Raw genomic sequence first — 24,398 nt, 5'->3', positions numbered from 1 at the left:
TTTATACCGGAACGGGTTTTAAATAAAAGGGTAATGTGTTTGTCCGTTGCCATCACCACCGTTACTACCACCGCAGCCACCACCGCCGCCGCCGCCACCGCCACCGCTGCTGCTGCTACCGCTACCATCGCCACCACCGCCGCCGCCGCCGCCGCCGCCACCGCCACCGCCACCACCACCACCACTCCACCACCACCATCACACCACCACCACCACCACTACCACACCGTGACCATCCCATCATCGTCACCACCATCACCGCCGTGCGGAAGATACACACGATCGACCTCGGGGTGAGTGGGCGAAGGTAGGTAGGTGGGTACGCGGCTAGGTATGTCCCCCTTTCACTCCACGGCAGATATAAACTCTTAACATCTCCGTTTGGTACAGCGCGAGTCTGCCAATCGGCGGCCGGTAGAGGCGTGGCTGTGGCTCGGTGAGGCCTCGCATTTGGCCGAGGTCTCGGGGTGGAACACTGTGGCACAGTGTTTTATTTCGCGCTCGCGTGGAGTATGGAGGGGGCCGTTAGTTTCTGCCCTATCCCTCCCCGAACACAGATTCCGCGTCTCTGTCTCCTTATTCTCTCGCTCGCTCTCTCTCTCTCTCTCTCTCTCTCTCTCTCTCTCTCTCTCTTTCTCCTCTCCCTGCCACTGACTGTGGCCCCGTTGAGCTCCCACTTTGCTGCCGCGCCGCACTACCGCCTCTCCGCTATCCGCGCGCGCTACCTGAATCGACTCACCCGGGATGCTGCAATTGTTGACAATGCCGGCGAGCGAGAGGGAGTGAGAGGGGGCGAGAGCATGAATCGCGGGACGCGATTCCGCATTTCGGCCCCCGGCAGCCGAACGAGAGGGTGTTGTTCCTCGTCGCGCGACAGCCGCGATAGCCGCGTACGATCAACTTACGAGAGTGCAGGTGTGTACACGCGTACGATTACCGACAAGTACTATCTATCCACCTACTCGCTTACTTGTCCTTGCCGTCTCGCAACGTCTTGTAAACGTAATAATTTTGCGATATCTCGACGAGGATGGTGCGTGTAAAGACCTGATCTCCGATCTTCGATCGGGTGACGCGGTGGCGAGTCGCACCTCCAAAGGGATCGCCCATGATACACACTTAGAAAGAAGGAGAGGCGTAGGAAGGAGCACAGCTTCCGCCGGTGGCTCGCTCGGTTACCACGAAGACGTGCCCCCTCGGTATGGGGTACTCATCATCGAGTGTCGTCGAGTACGCGGCTTCGCGCCCGGCCCGGATCATATACAGCGCGCGGTGATCACGCTGAGCAACTTTTCTATCCGGAGTACACAGAGTCGGAAATTCCCCACTCCCTGTGAGTGACGACCGAGTGTCGTTAAGCTCGTCGTTAGCATCGACGAGCGAGCGACCATGTCCCTACCCCGCGGCGTCGGCCTCGGCGTCGACGTGGGCCAATTGATGCAACACCAGCAACAGCAACAGCAACATCACGTGCTACCGGCCGCGTTTTTCCTGCGCGCCAGTGCTGAGAGATATCAGCGGACCCCCAAATGTGCGCGATGTCGTAATCACGGAGTCGTGTCCGCGCTCAAGGGCCACAAGCGCTATTGCCGATGGCGAGATTGCGTGTGTGCCAAGTGCACCCTTATCGCCGAGAGGCAACGCGTCATGGCTGCTCAGGTAAGATTCTCTGATCACTGAAAAATATATTGTATTTCTTCTAGTAGCAAATCTCTCATTTTCCAACGCGACTCAACGACAATCTTAATTTCTTCCAAACGCTCTCTCGTTTCTTCAATTCTTCAATTCTTCTTTTTCGAAACAGGACCCAATTATATATAATTTGGAAAATGCAAGCTTTGGTAACTTCGATGTATATATCTTGAATATATATATATATATATATATATATATATCTTGAAAAAAGTGCGTTAATAGACAATCATTAATTGTTATCATTTTCGTTATTGCGAATAAATGTAAAGAAATGATTTTTATGTATTCATAAAAACTACGCTTTTTCGTAACAAAAATGCGAAATATATTTCTGTTTCTCGAAATTATATCAGTTTGAATTTTTTTGTAAATATAAAAAAATATAAAATACGTGAATAGGATATTTTCTAAAAACATTTAAAAGGCGGGTTGAATTCTACAATCCCACTAAAATCTTAAATAAAAACTGCTGATAGTAAATTATTATTTCTGCAAGAGTGTTATTATTAAGAGAAATATCATAGACCGTAACAAAATGTTAGTGCTGAAAGTCAAGATTGAATGTATCTGAAAAAATACTATATAATGTGTTGTCAGATGTACAGAGATTTTTTACAATCAACCTAATAATGACTGCAGATGAATAGAGTTGAACGAACCAAATGCGAATTAAAAAGTTTAATTTTTTCCATATTTATTACCTTTTTTCTGAAACGCCATTTTCTAATTTTAATTCAACCCTCACTAATTCGTTCCCTCTTTATTCTGTATCAACACATATGTCGTTTAAATTACTATACACGTTGAAGATAATCTAATGCATTCATTTCGAAGAGCAAGAAAGAAAAAGAAATTGTAACGTACCATATACTATTGAGATCGTTTCAAGTACCATTGATATGACCGCGGCTTATATTCGAAATCTTTTTTTTTACGAACATCTATATAGCTTTCTGCAACAAAATAATATGTATATATAGTTGTGATTCTTTTACGTTTTTGTAATGCACGAGAGAGAGAGAGAGAGAGAGAGAATTTGTATAACATAAAAAAATGTGTATTTTTAACCACGGTATTTGCGACGATAAGATTTGAAAATGTATATTTCCTAGGCATATAAGAATCGGCATACGGGTGATATCTTTCAAAAAGGATATTAATTCTTTATTGTTGCTCGTATTGTAACAAAGTTGCACACGTTGCTATAAATTTGCTTTGCTAAATACCAAAATAATACAGCTGAACAAAATGCACACGTAGAATATTTTTTTTATGTACCCTAGCAGGGTTTTACAATCGAACCAGTACTGGCCCAGTACTGGTTTTACAATTGGCTCAGTGCTGGGCCATTACTGACAAATTTTACTTTAATGCATCCTGCGCGGGCGTCACTTAATATGGTGCGCAATAAAACTCGAAAGGATGACGCACACATACATGTTTATGCATATATGACGATGTATACTAAATTGACATATACACGTATAAATACATACTTATTTAATTACACAGATCTACGAAATTTAAGGGGGGCGGGGGGGGAGAGATCTTGTTCTTCGAACTTTGAAAGATATCTCTATAGGATTTCGATGCACTGAAAACTTTTCATGTATAAATGCATCCCACGCGGGCGTCACGGTGCGCAATGAGAGTCGAAAGGATGTCGCGCGCCGTGTAGGTGACGCCCGCGCGGAATGCATCAAAGTAAAATTTACCAGTACTGGCCCATTGCAACACTGGACCGGTCGTATAATAAGCCAAGAGTTGGCCCAATGTTATCATCCGACGCTGGTGCAGTATACTGGGCCAATACCGAAAACCCTGTACGGGTAGATTCGTAGTTGAGCGAGAAAGAATGAAATTGTTACAGGTCGCGCTCAGACGGCAACAGGCCCAGGAAGAAAGCGAAGCGCGCGAATTGGGCCTACAATTGCAATACAATGCCGGCAGCTGCAATACTGCCCCCGTTCTATCGGCGGCGACCGCTGCTGGTGCGACGCCAGCTGGTAGCCCGCCCCCGCACTCGACGCACGTAGCGAGTCCGGCGGGTCTGGCGATACCCGCGGCGGCCGCGGCAGCGGCAGCCGCCGCTGCCGCGCATATCCAAACGCAGCTTCAGCATCAGCAGCAGCCTACGGAATGTGCTCTCCTACCGAGAAAGAGAACTAATACCCAAGACGAATATCGACAGTCCAAGGTTGAGAAGAATGACACTGTTGTCGGTAAGTGAATTTTACCTTTTATTAAAATGTTGCCTTTTATTAAAATTTTCTAGTAATGTGTAACTTAATGTTAAAATATAACGTGCACACGTCGTTAAAAGCTTCTTAGCCTCGGCGTTGTTACGTTAATCGACGTCGTAAAGTTAAAGCACATTATGTAAGGGTTTGATCATTCGATAGCGCCCTTTGGCGCCCTCGGAAGGAAAAATGGGAAGCGGAGTATCGTTATTTAGCGAAAGCTCGATATACATATACGGGCGCAATAATCAGCGGCACCCGGCACGCGACTAAGAAGCAAGCGCGCATGTGCGTTCGGCACACGCGTGACTTGCGGACGAGTGCCCATTAAGAACGTGCGTACCACGCCTTAAGTAGGGCAAGTGGCCGCAGGCCATAATGTTGTTAAGTAAATAATGGTCACAAGCCCTTATTATACTCAAATGCCACTCGAAGCGAAAGTCTCGTACTCGTTAGTGAGGAGACGGCCTTATTTAATTCTCTCTGTTCGCCTTCTCGCTCGACCCTTTCATATTCTCCTTTCGCCAACTTCTTTTCCAAGACGACTCGTTCTCGCCCCCTGTACAGTGTAATACTGTAATAAGTGAGGTGCACGCGTTTACGTCCTAGTATATACTCAAGTGCGCTCTCGCTACTCTGATAAGCCTCTGGCTCACGCCTTATTCTTATTATACCCTGCGTACATCAACAAACCTATTTCAAATTCGTTTGAAAGAACTTGTTCGGTTCTTTCAACCTTTCTTCTTTACTATATATATATTTATTTATTTATCTTCGATATACGCAATATACATATATATATATATATATATATATATATATATGCATTTCTTGCGTTTATTTTTATTGTAAACAAGAAAAAATCAAGCTCGAACGGATTAAATTGTTATATTCAACGATATAAAAGGAGGAGACATTTATAATCGGAATATGCGCGTGCCATCGTCTCTATTAACTCTGTGCACATCAGGATCAGTTTCTTTCTTTCTTTTTTCTCTCTCAACCGATATCACTTTATTTCAATGCAGTTGCAATCGATTATTGGTTTGTTACGAACACTCCATGTAGCGCTTTTCTATCGCTCATATCGCACTTTATTGTTACCTCTGGCAATGACATTCGAAAGAGATTACCTTTCGTTACGCTCGCGTTGCAAATATAGTTATGGTTAATAAAATCTATGAGCATCGTGATGTTTCGTTACATCTGCGTCCATCCATTTCACACTTGCAACAAGAGTATGCAGAACGATCCAATTGCTTACGGTACGTTTTACTCTTGGTCGCTTATACATTTGTCTTTTCTCGCTTCTTTCGCATGATTATTTAACAATTTTCAGATAATCTATATCAAATAAATCTATATTATACAATGTTTTAGGTAAATTCTTTATACGTAAAAATGTGCTTGATAATAAACAAATGTGTGTGTGTGTGTGTGTGTGTGTAAAAAATAAAGATTCAGTTAGGACCGAGAGAGAGAGAGAGAGAGAGAGCATTTTATACAGCATTATTAAATGTAACATCACACGGCCCAAATTGTATTTAAAAAAATTTGCTTTTATTTTCGTACACGCTTTTTATCGATGTATATAATTTTTATTATACCTAGCTATGGTTTCTGTAGTATATCACAGAGTTTATATCCGATTATATCGCCTAAAGAGCAAAAAAGAAATGAAGAAAACGAGGAAAGCATGAGCTCTGATAGCGATCGCCTTCCAGGCGAATTCAAAGCGTGCAAAAAAGGGCAAACGATGTCGACGCGAAGAATATCATGAGCGAACATTTTCTTTCTGTGAGGGGCGAGATGCTTCCACGATTCTTTATGGAACACAGATTCTGTCGCCGATGAAAAACGAAAAGATTAATTGAAAGGAGGGAATAACGTTCTCTAATTTCCAGAAGCAATTAAGGATTGATTCAAGTTTAAAGTCTATCGTACTATCGATTTAAATTTATAGATTTAGAAAAAAGTGAATAATCTATTGAATCCAATATTGAAACTATGACACATCGATAAGTTAGATTAGACCGATTAGACCAATAATCTTTGCTTACACAAATTACAATCTAATCTGCCATTTTTAGATTTGTGAATTAATCTATAAGATGTTTTATGATAATATTTATTTTACCGACAAATTAAATCTTTTGCTTAATTTTTTTATTTGTAACATCACATACACACACACACACACACACACACACAATTTAATATATAATATATTGGCACTGGTATATTCTATTGCAATATATTAGTTATGAATTCAATATTTACTAAATCAAAATTTATTTCAAAAGGAAAAAAGAAAAACCTGAGAAAATAATAGTTTGTTTCACTTTATAATTGTAGACTGCGTATTAGACAGTGAAAGCGTATATAACTTTTTGATTTATTATCCCAGTAATTAGTTTACTAAAAAATTATCTCTATTGATTCGTTAGTTTGTTGATCTAACTCCATTTTACAGTAATATTGATACAACAAATCAATATTGTTAAAAACACTAAAAAGAAGAGGAACAAAGTTACTTTATAAGGGAAACCCTTAAGCGTGCACCTGGTTTCAATTATGATCCCGAATGTATTGCGCGCGGCGTACCTGCGACGAGGGAGATACGTAAGATGTCTTTCTGGTTGATCTTCGAAACAGAGTACTTACACTAGTATAGAACCGCGAGGAGAGTCTCCGGTCGAGAAGTTTAGCAGTAATTGAATTTCTCGGACCAGTGCCTTCGACCGCGGGGGATTCTGAGTTGCTGGTCGCTAGCGCGCGCGCACTCTCTCTCTCTCTCTCTCTCTCTCTCTCTCTCTCTCTCTCTCTCTGAGTAGGTCGGAGAGATCACGAGGTTGCTTGCTACCAAGTGGGTGGGTGTACTCTCGGTAGCGGAGAGAAACTCGACGAGCCCCCATTATATCGCGAACGGGAAAAGAGATATCCACTTCTGTATACGTAATGCTAAGGGAACGGATACTCGCGACTTTACAAAAAAGAAAAAAGGAAAAAAAATAGGAACCTCTCTCTTTCTTCGAACGCGGAGAAAATTTCAGTATAAAAGATGAAAGTTTTTTATTCAAATCCTTTCGCCATGTTATTTCCGTTTTAATCATTTTTGTCATACAATGTGACGAAAATAAAGTGTGACGGTTTCATGATTTTGTTTTATATTCTCTATCCATGCTCATATATCTGTTAAATTTAATTTTAAAAATGCATTAGTTAACAGTTTACAATGATTGTCTGAAATGAATGGACATTCTTATTATTATAAATGTTATTTTAATCAAATTGTAACGTCTAGACAATCTAATTGTAGCAATTAGAAAAATGATAATCGGCGGATTGTCTGCGACTTTATGCAACATATATGCAAATGCTTTTCACAATGTCTATTGTAATTTGTAGAAATTTGTCTATTATAATTATTATACTGATTGCTTGAAATCAAATTAAGTCACGTTGCACATGTTAGAATTGTTTATTTTTAGTTTGGACAATCAGATGTATAACTGAAATATGTAAACAATGTTTGATGAACTTGATTTTTACGTAATTATGTGTACGGCACGATGATACGCGCGCGCACACGCACGCACGCACGCACACACACACGCACGCACGCACGCACGCACGCACGCACGCACGCACGCACGCACGCACGCACGCACGCACGCACGCACGCACGCACGCACGCACGCACGCACGCACGCACGCACGCACGCACGCACGCACGCACGCACGCACGCACGCACGCACGCACGCACGCGCACGCACGCACGCACGCACGCACGCATACACACGCGCGCGCGCGCAATTGGATGCCGGTCCGGTTGGAATAGTTTCGAGTTATTCATAAAGTCGATTATATTAACTGACATTTACGAGCGAGGAAATACACGAGGGTGGAGTTCGCGTAGCAAAGGGCGAAGAGCATCGTGCACGGGGCGCAATCATTACGTCGAAAAGGACGATGTAGAGATTTGGTCTTTCCGTTGAGATTCTCTATGGAGGAGTAGGAGGAGCAGGAAGGATCTGGGAGGCTTTGTAGAAACCGGTGTGCACACACGCATGTGGCAGGCGCCTTTTGTACGTACGTGTGCGACACACCCTTTATCCCGTAAGGATCACTTGGTCGCTTCGTCTACCAGGGACCATTATCCGGCAATTTCTCGCAGGAGAGGGAGAAGCTTCTTCGAGTGTCCAAGAAACTTTGTGAAAGACCAGTTCGCTTCCGTTCTTCGTCCTTCGTGACTGCGGAGGACACCAGGAAATTATTTCGTCCCCACTGTAATACGCCCCCTGCGCTCTTTGGATATTCTCCTCGCCTTGCTGCGTTCGCGCTCGTGTGAATTCACGCGGCGTGGCGCGGCGTGGCGCGGCGCGGCGCGACGCGCGGAGAAAGATTTCGATCGAACGACGAATTTGTTTTTTTATGTCAAAATCTTACCTTTCCTAGGCTTAAATTTTCTAATTCAAGCTGGTTGCGCATAAATCGATTTATACATATATAAAAATAATATCATTTTCGAATGGAATTTATTCTTGTCAATCGAATTAACAAGAATAACTTTCTAATTGTAGAGGAGAAGAGAGTATTATGACACTTGTATTATCTCCTCTACATTCGATGACGCATTCTAACAATTGCTTATGGAGTATTCGTTTAGTAGCCCGCCATTTTTCAGTGATGTTAACATGCCAATACATAATAACTGACAATTGTTATGAAGCATTTTTACTTTTGAGTACTTGTAACCTTTAATTACACATACTTCCTCATTATTGTTAAACTTGAGTGCATTATCATACGAGTGTTTTTTTGTTATTTAACTTTTTATTTGGTTGTACACATTTCGAGTTATACAAAGTTAAAACAATAATGTGGAATTTTATTAATATGGTTTTTTAAGCGAACTATTTCTTCGATAAATCGATTTTCATTCTAGAGGGCGGTGTCTAGAAACATTAGAGACATCATTTTATATTGTTTAATATTAAACAGGAATAAAATGATATTTCTAATGAAATTTCTAATGGTATTGCTAAAGTTTCCGAACGCAAGAAAATTCTAAACAATGGAAAATTAAAAACATATAATTTTATAACAAGATACTTTTATACAAGCTGTTTCTTTTAAACTAAACTAATTTTTTTTTAATTATTTGTATAGATAGCCATGTTACAACCATTTTTTTTCTTCCATCGATTATGCAGTGCATTAGATTTTCATAAATCACGTCTTAAATAATAAATATTTCATTACTTTGAGTTTAGAATCAGTCAAACTACACTTTGACGAAATGTGTAATCGTTTAAGTTTCAATAGAAAATATTAATTATAAACAAAATTATTCAATAAAATGAAAATGAGTGCCATATTACCCTCTTCTCTTCTATTCTCGCGGATTGAAGTATACAATAAACTTGAATTTTACATGAAAATTGAATTACGAGGTCATATGATTGCAAATTAAAAAGCAAAATTATTAACGATAATACTATTTTTTCTTTATAATATTAAGTGGACAGTAAATGTTATTAGAATTAAAATGATGATTTAAAGGAAAGTAAGAAATTGCCCACTCTTTAGCAAAGTATCTAAAATTTGCATTAAGGAATTAGTAACGGAATTGGAACTGTTGATCGATCACCTATTATTGATTTGCGACATCCCAAAGTATATAGTATGTACAATACATAAGTCACAGGAACTCGGCAAAGTAAACGTACTATTTAACTAATCAAATTCAAAGTCGGATGAGGCAGAGAGAGAGAGAGAGAGAGAGAGAGAGAGAGAGAGAGAGAGTGAGTGAGTGATGGGGGGGGGACGTCATGGCTACTTACGACGTGCCTGGCAACATTGTTTGCAAAGAGTCAGCGGGACTTGGAAGAATACAAACGCGGACAGATAGGTATAAGGCCGACCCGACCTTACCTATTTGCATAGGTGTACCCGCTCACGGGGTCGAATGCATGTACACGTGCAACGCCGTGCCGTGCCGTGCCGCGCCGCGCCGCGCCGCCGAAGGAGCACGTCTCTAAGAGTGTTTGAACAAAACTTCTACCAGCGTTCCGACTATAACGTTCCTCTCTGCTCTCTGTCGGATTCTCCTAGGATCGCTGGCGGTATAGACCTTGACAGCTCGATCTTTGTTGATCGATACAAGATCCACGGGAATGTCGCTAAATATCATCTTGAACGTGATTTTATGCTGGTAACTCGGTGTGAATACAAAGCGAGTAAAAGCTATACCTCTCTGAAATGGAGATGGAGAATAATGTGCAATGGAGCGACTGTCAAGTTGTCGCGATCAGCGATTCAAGATATATATTTGAAAATTGCTAACTGCGATGAATATACTAGAGTATACTGGGAAAAGGAAGCTCTTGAAAAAAAAACTATCGCAATTCTATACAGAGATAAGATGAAATATGTGCGTGTCTACACCTTATCTTATTGTAAATAACACTCGCATGCAGCAATCTCTCTCTCTCTCTTTCTCTCTCTGGAACAGAGCATGTGTTCCCGCATTTCTAATCTTTCTAAAAGTTGAGATGAAAATTTCAAAATATTTCCACATCTCACGTATATTCACAGCTAATTCGATGTAACCTAATTTCGATAAAGAGAGCGATTAAAATAATGTTCGGAAGCCAACGTTAGTCCTCTCGAGAAGAGAAAAAAAAGCGATGGAAATCAGACACTTGAACGAGACAGAGGCTTCGCCCTTCGGCTACTTTTACCAGCATAAAAGGGCCATTCGATCCAGTCAACTTAATTAATTTGGCATCAGGGGAACGCGTACGTCAAGTTCAAATAGTTGATTGACGTAAGAAAAAGCTCAACATTTTTTTCTCTATTATAAAGACTGCAAACATATATAATATTTGCAACTTATATTTAATTATCTTATTATGTCACATAGACATACATATACATGTACATCCTGTAACAAAAAGGATATATGATATTAATATTTGTATTATAATTTCAAAATATTTCCAAATAAATAATAATCTGTAAGAGATTTAAAGAATTAAAGGTTTATAATGTGATTTAATTGATAATCCAAGAAACGATTGTGAATATAAGTACGTATAAACGACTCTCCAAAGTCGATAGTGTGCAGAATAAAGCTTCCTTGACATGCGACAACATGGCGGCCCAGCATCGCGAACGCAACGCATTGGCGAACATCCAGCCGAGCATGAAAACGGTCGTTGTAGATTCGGCAGGCAGAAAGAAAAAACTAACGATCACGTTATATTCCTCGGAAAATAGAAGCGTGGTGCGGTGCGACGCGGAAGGAGGAGCTCTCGAAGGAACCCCTGTAGCGGGGAAATGGAAGCGACAGGATGAGAAAGAAGGGAATCGCGCCCACTCTTCCTCCCGAGAAAGCCTACTACCACGCTTGGAGAGCGTGCTTGGCAAACGTTTACGAGGCATAAACGCCAAAACAAAAGGCGACTGGGCGCGAAACAATTAAAAACGTTACGCCCGATCGCTCTCCAACCTTCTCGTGTCTCTCTCTCTCTCTCTCTCTCTCTCTCTCTCTCTCGCGTTTTTCCTGCACCTCCTATCCTGTTATACCTCTCTCCCTCGACTCTCACCCCATCCATCATATATCCCGGGGTGTACACACACTATCCCGCAGCCGTATTCACCCCTTTCACAACGAAAACACATAACATTGTAAAGCGGTGCTCTCGCACATACGTACATACATAAATACATATATATGTATAGATGCATACGTGTAGTGTACTTACACATGTGTATAGAGAGGGGGGGGGAGGAGAGGCTAGGAAATAAAAGGGAATCGCGACGATTTAATGACTGATCGGGCTGTTGCTGCCGTGCAAGGCTGAAGAGCTCTTCCTCCCCCGTACGTCTCGTTCCTGCTTTTCCTCTCTTTCACTCTTCTCTTCTCTTCTCTTCTCTTCTCTCTTTCACTATTTTCGTGTTTGATAAGGAACTTGCCTTTTCTTCGAGCTCTCTTGCACCGGCCCTCAAATCGGCCGCGAGAAGCCGCAAATTTTTGCGCGGCAGATCGAATGCTGTTATTTTCCGGGCGTATCGATGCGTAATAATGAGAATCTTTTCTCATTGCTTGGATTCCGTTTCGAGGTTCGAGTCTACAAACTGCTGCTGCATGCTCTTGCTCTCTTTCTATTATACATATATATATATATATATACACATGTTGTATTATTACATTTCATTGCGTAGACTTTATATACACTAATGAGTATTAAATCATAAAAACTAAATCTCGGATTACAGTAGAAAAATGTTAAGAGTAATTAAATTACTCTCACATAGCTGTAAGCTGTAATTGAATAGCTTTGCAAAATAAACATTATGTACGTAAGCCGCGGCGTTTATCAATCGCATGTGCAGCCAAAGAAAGAGAAAGCGTTTCCGAGTTTCGCACCCTCCAATTATTTTATGAGCTTACGCGAACAATAGGAGCTGATAATTCATAGTCTCGCGTGCGCGCACGCGCGCGCCGTCTCCCCGTCTCGAGTAATCTCGAGATCCAGAATTAGCGAACGTAAAATGGTGTTGAAACACAGGGAAAAACTGTCATTGATATAATTATATAATCTCTATAAAATTGAAAGATCGATATCGATACTTTTGCGATACGTAAGCCCATTGAGAGACGTAAAATAAAACAAGTTTTACATCCAAAGGTCTAAAAGACATGAATCCCTTTCTCTTAATACCTTGAAATCTTGGGCGTTGCAAAAGCAGGAGGAGGAGAAGAAGGAGAAGGGATTTGTATCGAAAAGCGTCGCGCTCGCGCGGTTAGGCTCGTTTCGCCTAAGCCTAATTTATAGGGATGTTTCGTGTCCTCCACAGTTGCCCCGCAGGCTGTGTCCTATTACTCCTATTCTCTATTATGCGCCGCCGCCGCCGCCGTCGTAGGCCGAAGCTTCTCCCGATATCTATGTGCCATTCTAAATTATTCGGTATTGTCCTCGCATGATTCCATTGTCCGCGTCTGTCTCCACCGTGTGCTGATACGCCATGCCGCCATGCCGCCGCAGGTTAGGGCGTAGACCTACAACAACACCCGCCACGTCGCCGCTGGTTATGCGCGCGTGTATCTGCTTCGAGTGCGTCTTGTCATCGCGTCGGTCGTCGCGTCGATCGTCGCATCCCGTCAAGAGAGGAGTCCGTGCGAATTCGACTGCGTACGTCCTACGTACATGCATCGTCGACTACATGTCTAATTAATCGTCATTTCCGAGCCAGCACGTATAACGGTAAGAATGCGTAGCGTGGATCGACAGAGCTGTCCGTCACGGGCTATGAGATCACGATATGTGAAGTCGATCGTCAAACGACGCGATCGCTTTTCTATGATATAACATATGTATACATGCGTACTACGTATTGAAAGCGCGGTAATTTTGCAAAGACAATTATTGTCAAGTTAATAGATGCAGGAGACAAGTGCACGTGATTAACTAGAAAGAATCGAAAGAAAAACGTATGGGATAGAGTTTTAATGAGACATAATTTCATAACGTATCTATGCCGCCGAGAATAACAATTAAATTTGTCATTATTTCGGTAATTATATAGACAATTTTTTCTAAAAAAAAAATTTAAGGTTTAGTATAGCATTTTTGTATATTCCATTCGACGCAAGCTTGTAAATAACGTGAGTTTAAATCACAGCGACGCGCGTTTCTGCACCGAATAGTCGTCGACAGACAGGCACATATCCGCAGCTGGTAGTATACTGGCACCACACGGCGGCGCTTCTCTTTCTCCGACGCAACGAGTTTTATTAACTTTCTCGCGTATCAAAATACACACTAGGTATATAGCGACCCGGATTGCCCGGCGTCGGAAGATATCCAAGACAAGTTAGAGCTCTCTCTCTCTCTCTCTCTCTCTCTCTCTCATTCGTGCGTGCCGGGGCAGGAGAGATTACAATAAATTGCACACACACCCTTCTTGAAATACAAGACAAGTACAAGGGGGATGAGAAGGAAAGAAGGGAGAAAAAGATTCCTGTTCGCGATACTGTGTTCCCTATTGAGCCACGTTGCTTCGTCCCGTCGAAAGGGGCGGCGACGTTTCACAATAGTCTCGGTTTTTCTCACCTTTCCCGCCATTGATTAGACAGGCACTTTAGCACAGACTACTATTTGGCCTTTGGAAATATCGCGTGCAAAGTATTCTGCGACTTTCTCGCGACATTATTTTCATCAATTTAGTTCAACTATGTGATTCAACAACTCGCAACGATTGGAGCGATTGGAACATGACAGAATTATAACGATTGAACCTTGTGTTTGTATTCGAAAAACGCGCAATACGCGCCGCGGACACTTGACACTCGTCACATTGCATATGAGGATCCGGCAGATATGCACTTAACGGTTAAGCCGGTTACGCGGAAGGTTACAAAAGGATAGGAATTTCAACGTCGTGTGAGAATGGCATGCGCGTCAAAAGCCGGAGGGGTTGATCCCGGGGAGGGCGGGGACTGCTTCCATCCCTGAAAGAATGATATTTTAATAACGGTCTCAGTCTCTGTCGCTGGTAATATCTACTGGCGATTCCTACGAGAGTGGAGTCTAAACGCGTGTTCATCGGTGTGTGCAACACTTATACAAACGTATCCCAGGACACGTCGAGGGTTTAAGAATCTCCTCGGTGCGCCAGCAGCTACATTAACGCGGACTCTCGATATTGCATTCCTTTCCTTTGACGTCCTCGGATGTCAATTATTAATGTTATTATCTAGATGCCACGCCGTGCCGTAGGAGGAGGGACGAAGATAGCTGTATCCTGCTGCGGAATTTTCCCTCGGCATCTCCCCCCCCCTCTCTCTCTCTCTCTCTCTCTCTCTCTCTCTCTCTCTCTCTCTGCGAGGAACGTCACTCATTCATGCTATATATATATATATATATATATATATATATATATATATATCGCGATGTTATTTAGTGTCGCTGAGATAAATGTAATGGGGTGCAAAATCAATTAACACAAATTGTTAATGTTAATCATAAACTCTAGATAAGGGTATATGAATTATACAAGTTAAGGAGAAATGTATCCCCGATACGAACGTGTTACTTATATACATACCTATCGATATAATATTTTGAATCAATATTGTCCTCAAATCAACAATTTGACACGGAGTAAATTGCAACAAAATTACCTAAAAATGATAAAAAAAATGAAATAATAATTTTATACTTTACTATGCTATACTCGATTCGCGTAATCGAGAGAAAATCCGGATAATCTACCTAATGGAGAAATCGGCGTAGTTAAGAGCACGTTAAAGACTCCCGTGCTTAAACGGACACGCAAAGGGGCACTCGTCCCTATCGAGGGTGGCATACAAGAGGGTGGGTTAAGGGGGTTAAGGGGGAAAGCGGAAACCGTTGGCGTAACCGCTCTGTGGCTACATTTCCCCCGTGCAGCGCGGGCGGCAGCGGCCCCATCAATCTTTTCCTTACTAATATAGTAAACGAACGGTTAAACTTTTTAACGAGCGGTCAGACTTTTACCTCCCAACCACCCAATTCTTTCACGCATTGCCGACGCCTTAATACTCGTGCACGTGCATCATACGCGCCTGTTGTAACGGCGCGCCCTCTCGAGTAGTTTTGTGTATGTACCCTGCACTTAATCTTTAGTATTGCCAAAGATAGATATCCCTGGCTTACACGCGAGTGTTACGTATGTGTTGTACTATACGTGTCAACTTCCGCAATTATATTTTTAACAAATCTCGCAATTCTCGCAATTCTCGATGAATCAAAACTTACAGAATCGCGATAAATTCGCTCTTGGTTGCTTTTCTTGTTACTCGCGGCTGTTAAAATGCACTCCAAGGAGAGATCTCGTTCTATTTCAGGCTTGAAGCGGCCTAGAATTTCCGAAAACACGACCATCTTGTCGACCAGCGACACAGGCAATGAGGATGATCGTGATTCTGATTCCGGTGGCGAGTTACGAGCCGATCGTTCATTAGGTAAAATTGTTACATTTTTGTACATCTCTTTCTTAATGTACGCAATGTGTCTTATAAACAGTAAAAAGTGCAGATATAAAATTATCTTTTTATTCAAATTTGAACGTTATTTATTACTACGACAGGTAAGATACATGTATATTGTATGTATATTGTAATTTGTTAAGTTATTATAATTGTAACAAAATTTTTAACTACAAGAATCCTAATATTTAACAATAATGATATTTAATAAATGCTTTTACTATAACTGGTTTGCTTCCATCCAAACATCTATACTAATTGTAAGAGTTGCGATTAATTTGAGCATTGCTCCATTTCGAATCGATCGATCACGTGCGAGCCATGAAATTCTTCATATAAAGTTCGGTAAAGCCCTCGGTGATAAACGGTGGTAAATGGTGGTTACAGTGGTATCGACGTCGTCAGGAATACCGGAATCCGAGACAACGACGAGAAAACGAACCAATAGTCTGAACGATTCCGAGGAGGGTAGTCCAGAACCAGGCTCGCAGAGTCCGACGCACACCCCGCCGCTGACACCCGCCTTGACACCGCAAAGGGAGGACACCCCAGCGCCGGAAAACCTCAGCCTACGCAAGAGTGGCAGTCCCCCGCAGACGCAACAGACCTTGCAACCGGTAGATCTGGTTCAACCTAGGCCTAGTCCCCCGCTACCCCCGTTAGCTGTGAGTTTTATCATTTTACATTTTAATATAATATAATATAAAAACGATAAACCAAATTGGCAAAATGAAAGTTATGTAATATTTTGACAGATGACACACACAGATGACTACATCTTTATCTTGATAATTTTTTCAAATTTCCCCCACTCTCCTGTTACTGATATTGCTTTCTTTACAATTTGTTAATATAACTTGATTTGTGAAATTAACTTGTCATATCACTAATTATATACGATTGTAAAATTAAAAATATTTTTTCACATACATATAGAGATGTCTCTGTTTAAGAGACATTTTCTTTAATCTATAATAATTTCATATAGTTATAAAAAAGAAATGATCTGTAGAGACATTGAGTAAAAGTTTTTCTGATTCTTAACTTGATAATTGTACTTACAATTAAAAGTAATATTCTATTTAAAGGCAAAATTTTTTAAGATGTGTGTGTCGTGTGTGTATAATATGTATAGAATCGTCATAGAAATATTGCAACGAATTGTAAGAAAAAACGCGCGATATTATACATTTACTTGTGCCGTGGCGTAATATCAAACGAGAGAAGAAAAAATATTTTTATTCAAAGACGCGAAATAATAAAGCCGCCACCGCCTCCGCCGCCGCCGCCGCCGCCGCGTACGAGCGATAATTCTCAAACGAGAAATACGCTCGATTGCAGGCCGGAGCAACGGTGCACTTTCCTCCTTACGCGCCTCTCTACGGGGCGAGTTCGCTAGCGTATTGCTCGCCGGCGCTCTATCAGCATCAGCATCATCACCACATCCCCGAGCCGCGAGAGATTCAGATGCAGATGCAAATGCAAAATATTCAGCAGACTTGCGGACTGCAGTTACAGCAGCAACAGCAGCAGCAGCAGCAACAGCAGCAACAGCAGCAGCAGCAACAGCAACAGCAGCAACAGCAACAACGCTCGCCGGTGGATCTTCTGCTGCGTGTGTTCCCCGGAAGACGTCGCGCCGATGTCGAAGCGCTTCTCCATCGTTACAAAGGTAAGCGATATTTTTTTAACTTGAGGAATTAAGAATTTCTTTTCTCGGGGGATTTTTCAAATTAATCATAAACGAAAGAAAATTTGTGAACGTTACGATACCGAGAGTTATTGTTTTAATCGCATAGAAAAGGAAATTCTTAAAGTTCAATTGATTATTTGAAAGGATCGTTGATGTATACGTTGATATACGAGAAATACGCACGAGTTTGCGAGTAAAATTTTCATTTATATGTCGTTTTCCAATTATTATTCGTTCGCAAGGTGATACGCTTGGTATATATTACACATATCAGTTGATCATATTAGAAATGAAGTAAGTTACGATTGAAAATTTTCTGTCTGGATAAAAATTGCAAAGGCGAAAGGCGAGAGACGTCTGTTTTGTTAGATTTCTCTTCTCTCTTCACAATAGATAACATACTTATTAATAAAAAAAAAAATGTATTCTATTTGTCACAAATTGTCACATATTAGAGTGAGCTCGCGAACGACGAAGACGCTCCGCGGCCACGCGGACAGGACAGAGAGAGTAGGAGAGAGTAGGAGAGAGTAGGAAAGAGTAGGCCATGCACTTTGGCAAAAAGGACGAAAGAGAGAATTTTTGTCTATGTGTCGCAGGCGACGTAGTGTCCGCGATGGAGGTGCTGGTCTGCGAGGACAGTCTGCAGCCCAAGTCTGCGTTCTCGCCGCTGGCCGGCGCCCTGGCATCGGCCGCCGTAGCGTCCGCCGCGTCCGTCTCGGCGGCAGCTTACGCGAGCCGCGCCGCGTACTGCACCACCCCGATATCATCGACGCGGCACCGGTTCCTGGCCGCGCCTTACACCGGTACCGGTTACCTGCCCACCGTCATCAAACCGCCCAACCAGAGTCTACATGCCAATGGTACTGGCGACGCCTATCGGGAGACGAGCCCCGATGATGCCAGCGATAAGACCAGTTATTCCGAGTGACCTGACGAAAATTACGCCGTCGCCTGGTCCTCGTACTCTTCGATACTCCCCTAACGCCTTCGTTCGCGCGCGCGTCAGACAATTGGAAAATTCTTTCTCGAGTTCTCGAGGCCTCGAGGCCTCATCTACGTGTGTATGTATGTACGTCTCATCGACGACGATTGTTCCACATTCTAACCGAGGATAATGATGCAACCTTATCAAAATCTTGAGGAGATTGATCGTTCGGACATGAAATTATATTCTGGTGAAGAAATCAACGATCGAGAACATCGATTAATCCTTTATTACTATGTCGTATCTCTTGTAAGAACCCTTCCCCCCTTCACTCGGCTTCCTTCTTTTTTATTTGACTCCCTTTTGAATCTTTTGAGAATGTTATTTATATAATTTGGTTTTGAAATACGCGCAGATTAGACACAATCTTTTAACAGTGAAAGAAAAAAATAAATAACCTAAATATACGAAAATTCTACCAAGGGAGAGAGATCTTCCCTTTTTTTTACCTCCTTAAATCATCTTCAGACCGGATATGACGATGGTAAATTTAATGACTGGCCGTTTTCACGCCACACAGAAACACAATAAATTTCAAGGCCACGGAAAAGTCTTTGTATTAGACAGAAAATTACTACTACTACTACTACTACTACTACTACTACTACTACTACTACTACTACTACTACTACTACTACTACTACTATTACTACTATTACTACTACTACCACTACTACTAAGAAGCTGATAAAATATCGTCTTCAAGAAAGACTCTCTCAAAAGATCGAATTTACGTTCATTATCGGCGTCTGCGAATAGTGTGAAACTTGATGACGTCGCAATGAAGCTCCGTTCAATTAGACAATAAAGGGATAAATATTGTTGTCTTCAAAGGAAGATGTCGAGAGCGTCTCGAGAATACGAAAATATTGAAAATTGAGAGTATCTGACAATCCGAGAGTATCTGGTTTTAATATTTATACACTTGTACATCTCTCGCGCAAAAAACTGGCGAGGCAAAGCTGGCACAAAGCTGGCACAAACGCTTAATCAGATGCCCGTGTTAATAATCCGCTGACTTCAAGTCGTAAAAGATGAATTTCGCTGTGTGACGCAACGTGACGTCGCGTCGTACAAAATACAAAACGTACAGTGTACGTATATGAAGAGAGAAGCACCAGAAGATAATAAGTTATTCACGGCTGATTCGTCTTCAGAATATACTTTATACATGTGTAGATAAAGATTATATACATATAGACAGATATGTGTGTAGGGTAAAATTTCAACGAGTATATATCAGCCCAAGAAAGAGGAAAGTGAAGACGAGTCTGTAAATACGATGCTATATAACTAATGACATTAATCTCGAGATTTTTGCCAAAATACAATATATTATATTGTAAACGTGTTATACACGCGCGTACACTCGTATACATATAAGTGTTGCCTGTAAGTATAACGCCTGCAAGATATCTAGATTGGCCGCTAGCGACCGAAAATATCGTCTACTGTAGTTACCAAATAATATGTTACTCGAAAAAAAGTGTATAGACCATAAATACATACAATAAATAAGATATTGATACTCTAATATATACGCGTCAATAATTTACTGAACCGTATCTCTTTCGTTAAATTGACTCTTCGTAAAAATAATTTTTCATTTCGCTTATTTGAATTTATTAACGTTATTTAAAAAGTAAATATTACAATATAGTATACCGAAAAATCTTTTATTAAAAAATGCTGATTTTTATTTCGATTATCAATCTTAATCTATTAGATATTGCTTTAGGCATGCAAATATTTCAAAATGAATGTTTCAACAATTTTATTTCCTCTAATATATAAGTATAGGATTAATAATTTATGTTTAATTCATGTTTATACACACACACACACACACACACACACATATATTTTTTTTTTGTTTTTTACATAAATTGCTATTAATTTTAAATAACCTTTACAATTTTCATAATCTATATAATACGAAATGTTGCTATTTTGCACAAATTTATCTGCAACGTAAGAGCTTAAATTTATGGCGATGAGAAACGAGACACACACGTCTCTCCACAGATACAGAAAGTGAGGTATTAAAGAAGGACGATTGATTTTTACGAAAGATGGTTTTCCGGCTGAATGAAATTTTACTGCATCCTTCAACAAACCAAAGGAAAAGATATCGGATGACGAACATCGTTCGCAGGTGAAGAAATGGGATACGCGACGTCCGTCACCCGTTGTATTCCCGAAATCGTTTCATGCTCGATCAATCTCAAATCGCGCTGCCCTTTTTCAATAAATTAATCTCGATCAATGCGAGAGAGAGAGAGAGAGAGAGAGAGAGTATTATAGTCAATTCTGCCGCTCAATTGATACTTGGATACAGAGTTGTATTCTCTAGTAAATTATACAATTTTTTCCGCACGGTACAAAGTACTTTTTCTAAACGCGTTCTAGGCTTTGAGAAATTTTTGGGTCATTTCATATCTCAATTGTTAGATTTATATGTGCGTGACAGTGTGATGCGTTATATGTTGTACATATAATACATATACCGTATTACGTATGTACGTATATATATATTTTTGCATTTTTTTTTCTCCATCGAATGCCTCTCCCGAATGATTTTGGTAGATACTTGGACAATTATGTCGGTGGGATGTTCCGACAGACTTAGGTACACGGTATCGGTATGAAATACCGATAATCGACTGGCCTCTACAAGGCGCATATCCGATAGGTCGATGCCTGAACACGCGCCGAGCGTTATATACCCGGCAATTTGTGCCCGCGTGCGCGCGGTGCATACGGTGCATACGGGCATTATAATGCTCCGGTTATTATTTACGAGGTATAGTCGCCTGGTTTTCCAGGGGTGGCAATATATCGACACCCCGCTGAGTTTCTTCCTTTGGCTACTGGTTACCATCTATAATGGAGTATAATAGCACCCTCCTCCCTTCTCACCCTCCTTGCGCCCCCTTAACCTCTGCCGTCGCGCCGCGCCGCACCGCGACCGAGTTTAATCCGCAGTCAGAGAGTGCAACAAAATCCCCTTTCTTCTTCGCGTCTCGCGTCTCGCGTCTGCACCGAGGAATTTTAAGCCATCGCGAGTGGGAACCTTTTCCCCTTGGTTGTTAGAGTTTGAAACCGATCCGATTGTTGCCGAAAAAGGGGAGCATTGGATGATTAGAGCAAAGTAATTTAAGATTCTTTAGGTGCCGCGCGCGCGCGCGAGATGGTTCATCGAATTATATATTCGTGTCGACCCCTAGCTTCACAATTCATTTCCCTCGATCTCATTGAATTTGATAAAATTTTCAATTTTTCAACAATAAATCATCACGAATTCTTTAATTCCTTTATTTAAAGTGATATTATAGGTAAAGATGAATAATTTTTCAAAATGTGTGAGTCACCAATCTTCTTGTTCTTTTATAAAATAAAATAGAGTTGAGTTAAATTATATTACGTATATACGCGTCTAAATTAATAGATATACGTGTCTTAAATAGATTGCACTAAGTGCATACGTCGCGGACAACAGAAATGCTTTCGCACATACGAAAGATTTAAGAATGTCCCTGTATCAGCCAATGAGAATATCGTGTTAATTTCAATCGAATGATTATAATATTGAGATGCTTGTTATTACACATACATCCGAAAATAAAAGTTTAAATTTAATAACGAGTAATGTGAGTCGTTGAGAAACGATACGACGACGTTACATAATACTATTGAGAATTTTTACTTCCATGCATGACTACCTTTTTTTTTCTCTCTCATTTTTTTTTCTTTCTTTATTGGTCGATGAATATAGCTAACCGAATAACGAGTCAGATGGCTTTTAACATTTTTTCGACTTCCATCAATATTTGCTTTCTCGCTCGCTATTTCTCTTCGTCTTCTTCTCCGTATGGGATGGGAACCGAGAGACAAGTTCTTTTACCCTATGTGGGTGCACACGCTTACCCATACGTATGTTTTGTGGCTACATATCGGGCCGCTTAAACATACATATAACGTACGAGTGCATGGAAGCCAATCGAAGAGAGATCTTTGGGCCGTTTCTTTGGGTTGCGCTCGCGCGCGCGCACGGAAGAGAAGAGAATAAAGTGTTGCCGAACGTCGACAAACATGGCGCCATGTTTGTTCGCCCCGAGGAACAATCTCGGTCTCACAGTGGTATCTACCGATCTATATGGGATCTACACAGGTATAAGTGATTTAACGAAGGATGACACTGACGGTATAGTCTTTTTGCCGGGTAACTCTATCTCGATTATCTACTTTCTTTGCAATTCACAACAACTACATGCAATAAAAATTACACCATATTACATTTCCATTTTTTTTCTGTGATTAATTTTACTCAACGTAATAATCCACCACCTTTACCCCAGGTGACAAATGTAAGAATATTAATAATACAATTGGATAATGACATAAAAATATTCCATTATCGCTTTTATCGAAAATATCTCATTTCTCAATTGTTGGTGAATACGCCAATCTTGATTGGCGTAGCACAGAATTAGTCGGGAGAATAGAGAGAACGAAGCAATAGAATCTATGCGTTCGCGCTCGCGCTCGCACCCCAGTCCCTCCCTTCCTCTGAGGGACGTCGCGAAACAATTCCGAACTGAATAATATTAGTATCTAACAATAGAGGCGCTAAATTGAAATACAGAGAGCACCATGCTGTTTCGCGAGCTCGCACCGCCCCGCATTCTCCGTGCCGTTATAAACGTTTGTTGTGTACGTGTACGTGGACGTCAGTGTCGAGGTGCACGTAGATAGAGGACGTAGCGGCTGTACCCTCTTTGCGTCCGAGTGTTAGTTCTCCGTGGCGATACCGCGATGGCGAGGATCACGGTTGCGCGCTGGAAGCTGCACAAGGCGAGAAATAGCATGCAAATGAAATATTAATTAAATCTAGGAAAATTCGCCCTCTCTCTCTCTCTCTCTCTCTCTCTCTCTCTCTCTCTCTTCCTGACTGGCAACCGTTCCTCGACGAATATGATCCTTTCCATTTGTCGTACAACACTATCTAGTCTCTCTCTTGTCCTTTATTGTATACATTAGCCTTTGGAAAATTTATCTACGCCATATTCTTACAACAAATGTTATATACAAGTTGTACTCGGGTGTTTCATGCTGCGAAACGGATTAATTATTTGTTATCGAAAAAATGTATTAATGTTATTATTATTATTCTCATATTGTAAATATATTAACGTATAAATTACATAATGTAATAAGCTTTTATCCATAAAAGCATTTAATTTATCGATACTCATTCATTTCTATTTGAATTTTCCTCAAATTTTTTTTCAAAGAAAAAAAGTTCTGTATTTCGTTCTCGTTTGTTCCATGTAGAATTTTTACTGTTCCTCTCTCCTGCCACTTTCTTCCAACCCTTTAGAAACAGGCCGAGCACCCCTTCGTCCTGCACCATTCCGGAATATACGTGTATCTCGCTCCGTGGCGACAATGGCGTCAGACATCGCGCGAATTCACTCTATAGCTCGGACATATTCCATTAATTACTTTCACTTTGCGTCAATGGCATTTCCATTTCAATGATCGTCTCGCCCTGTCCTCATACCCGGCGTCGACGGTTCCACCGCGAACATCGCTACCTCGATCCCCCAAGCGGCTCCCTTTACCCTCCATTCCAAACGGATTCCATCGTCACCCGCTCATTGAAATACGTTTCGCATTGTAGATGGAATACAACGCTTGCGCGTACCTTGTAATTGTTGGCACCGAGTCGTCAGAAGCCA

At 41.3% G+C, this 24,398-nt stretch overlaps 1 protein-coding gene across 1 annotated transcript; it reads left to right on the top strand.

The window, feature by feature from the left end:
- The first annotated feature begins 208 nt into the window (after window positions 1-208).
- LOC105197179 (doublesex- and mab-3-related transcription factor A2) lies at window positions 209-20,190 on the top strand. The gene is made up of 6 exons (XM_026136296.2): window positions 209-1,659; window positions 3,566-3,917; window positions 15,836-15,952; window positions 16,364-16,641; window positions 17,318-17,648; window positions 18,269-20,190. The coding sequence occupies exons 1-6, from the start codon at window positions 1,390-1,392 to the stop codon at window positions 18,598-18,600; spliced, it is 1,680 nt and encodes a 559-aa protein (XP_025992081.1). The 5' UTR covers window positions 209-1,389; the 3' UTR covers window positions 18,601-20,190.
- Window positions 20,191-24,398: the final 4,208 nt, after the last annotated feature.

This window comes from Solenopsis invicta, chromosome 11 (genome assembly GCF_016802725.1).
Source record: "Solenopsis invicta isolate M01_SB chromosome 11, UNIL_Sinv_3.0, whole genome shotgun sequence".
NCBI classification, from domain to species: domain Eukaryota; kingdom Metazoa; phylum Arthropoda; class Insecta; order Hymenoptera; family Formicidae; genus Solenopsis; species Solenopsis invicta.
This window is presented reverse-complemented; position numbering and strand designations above follow the sequence as displayed.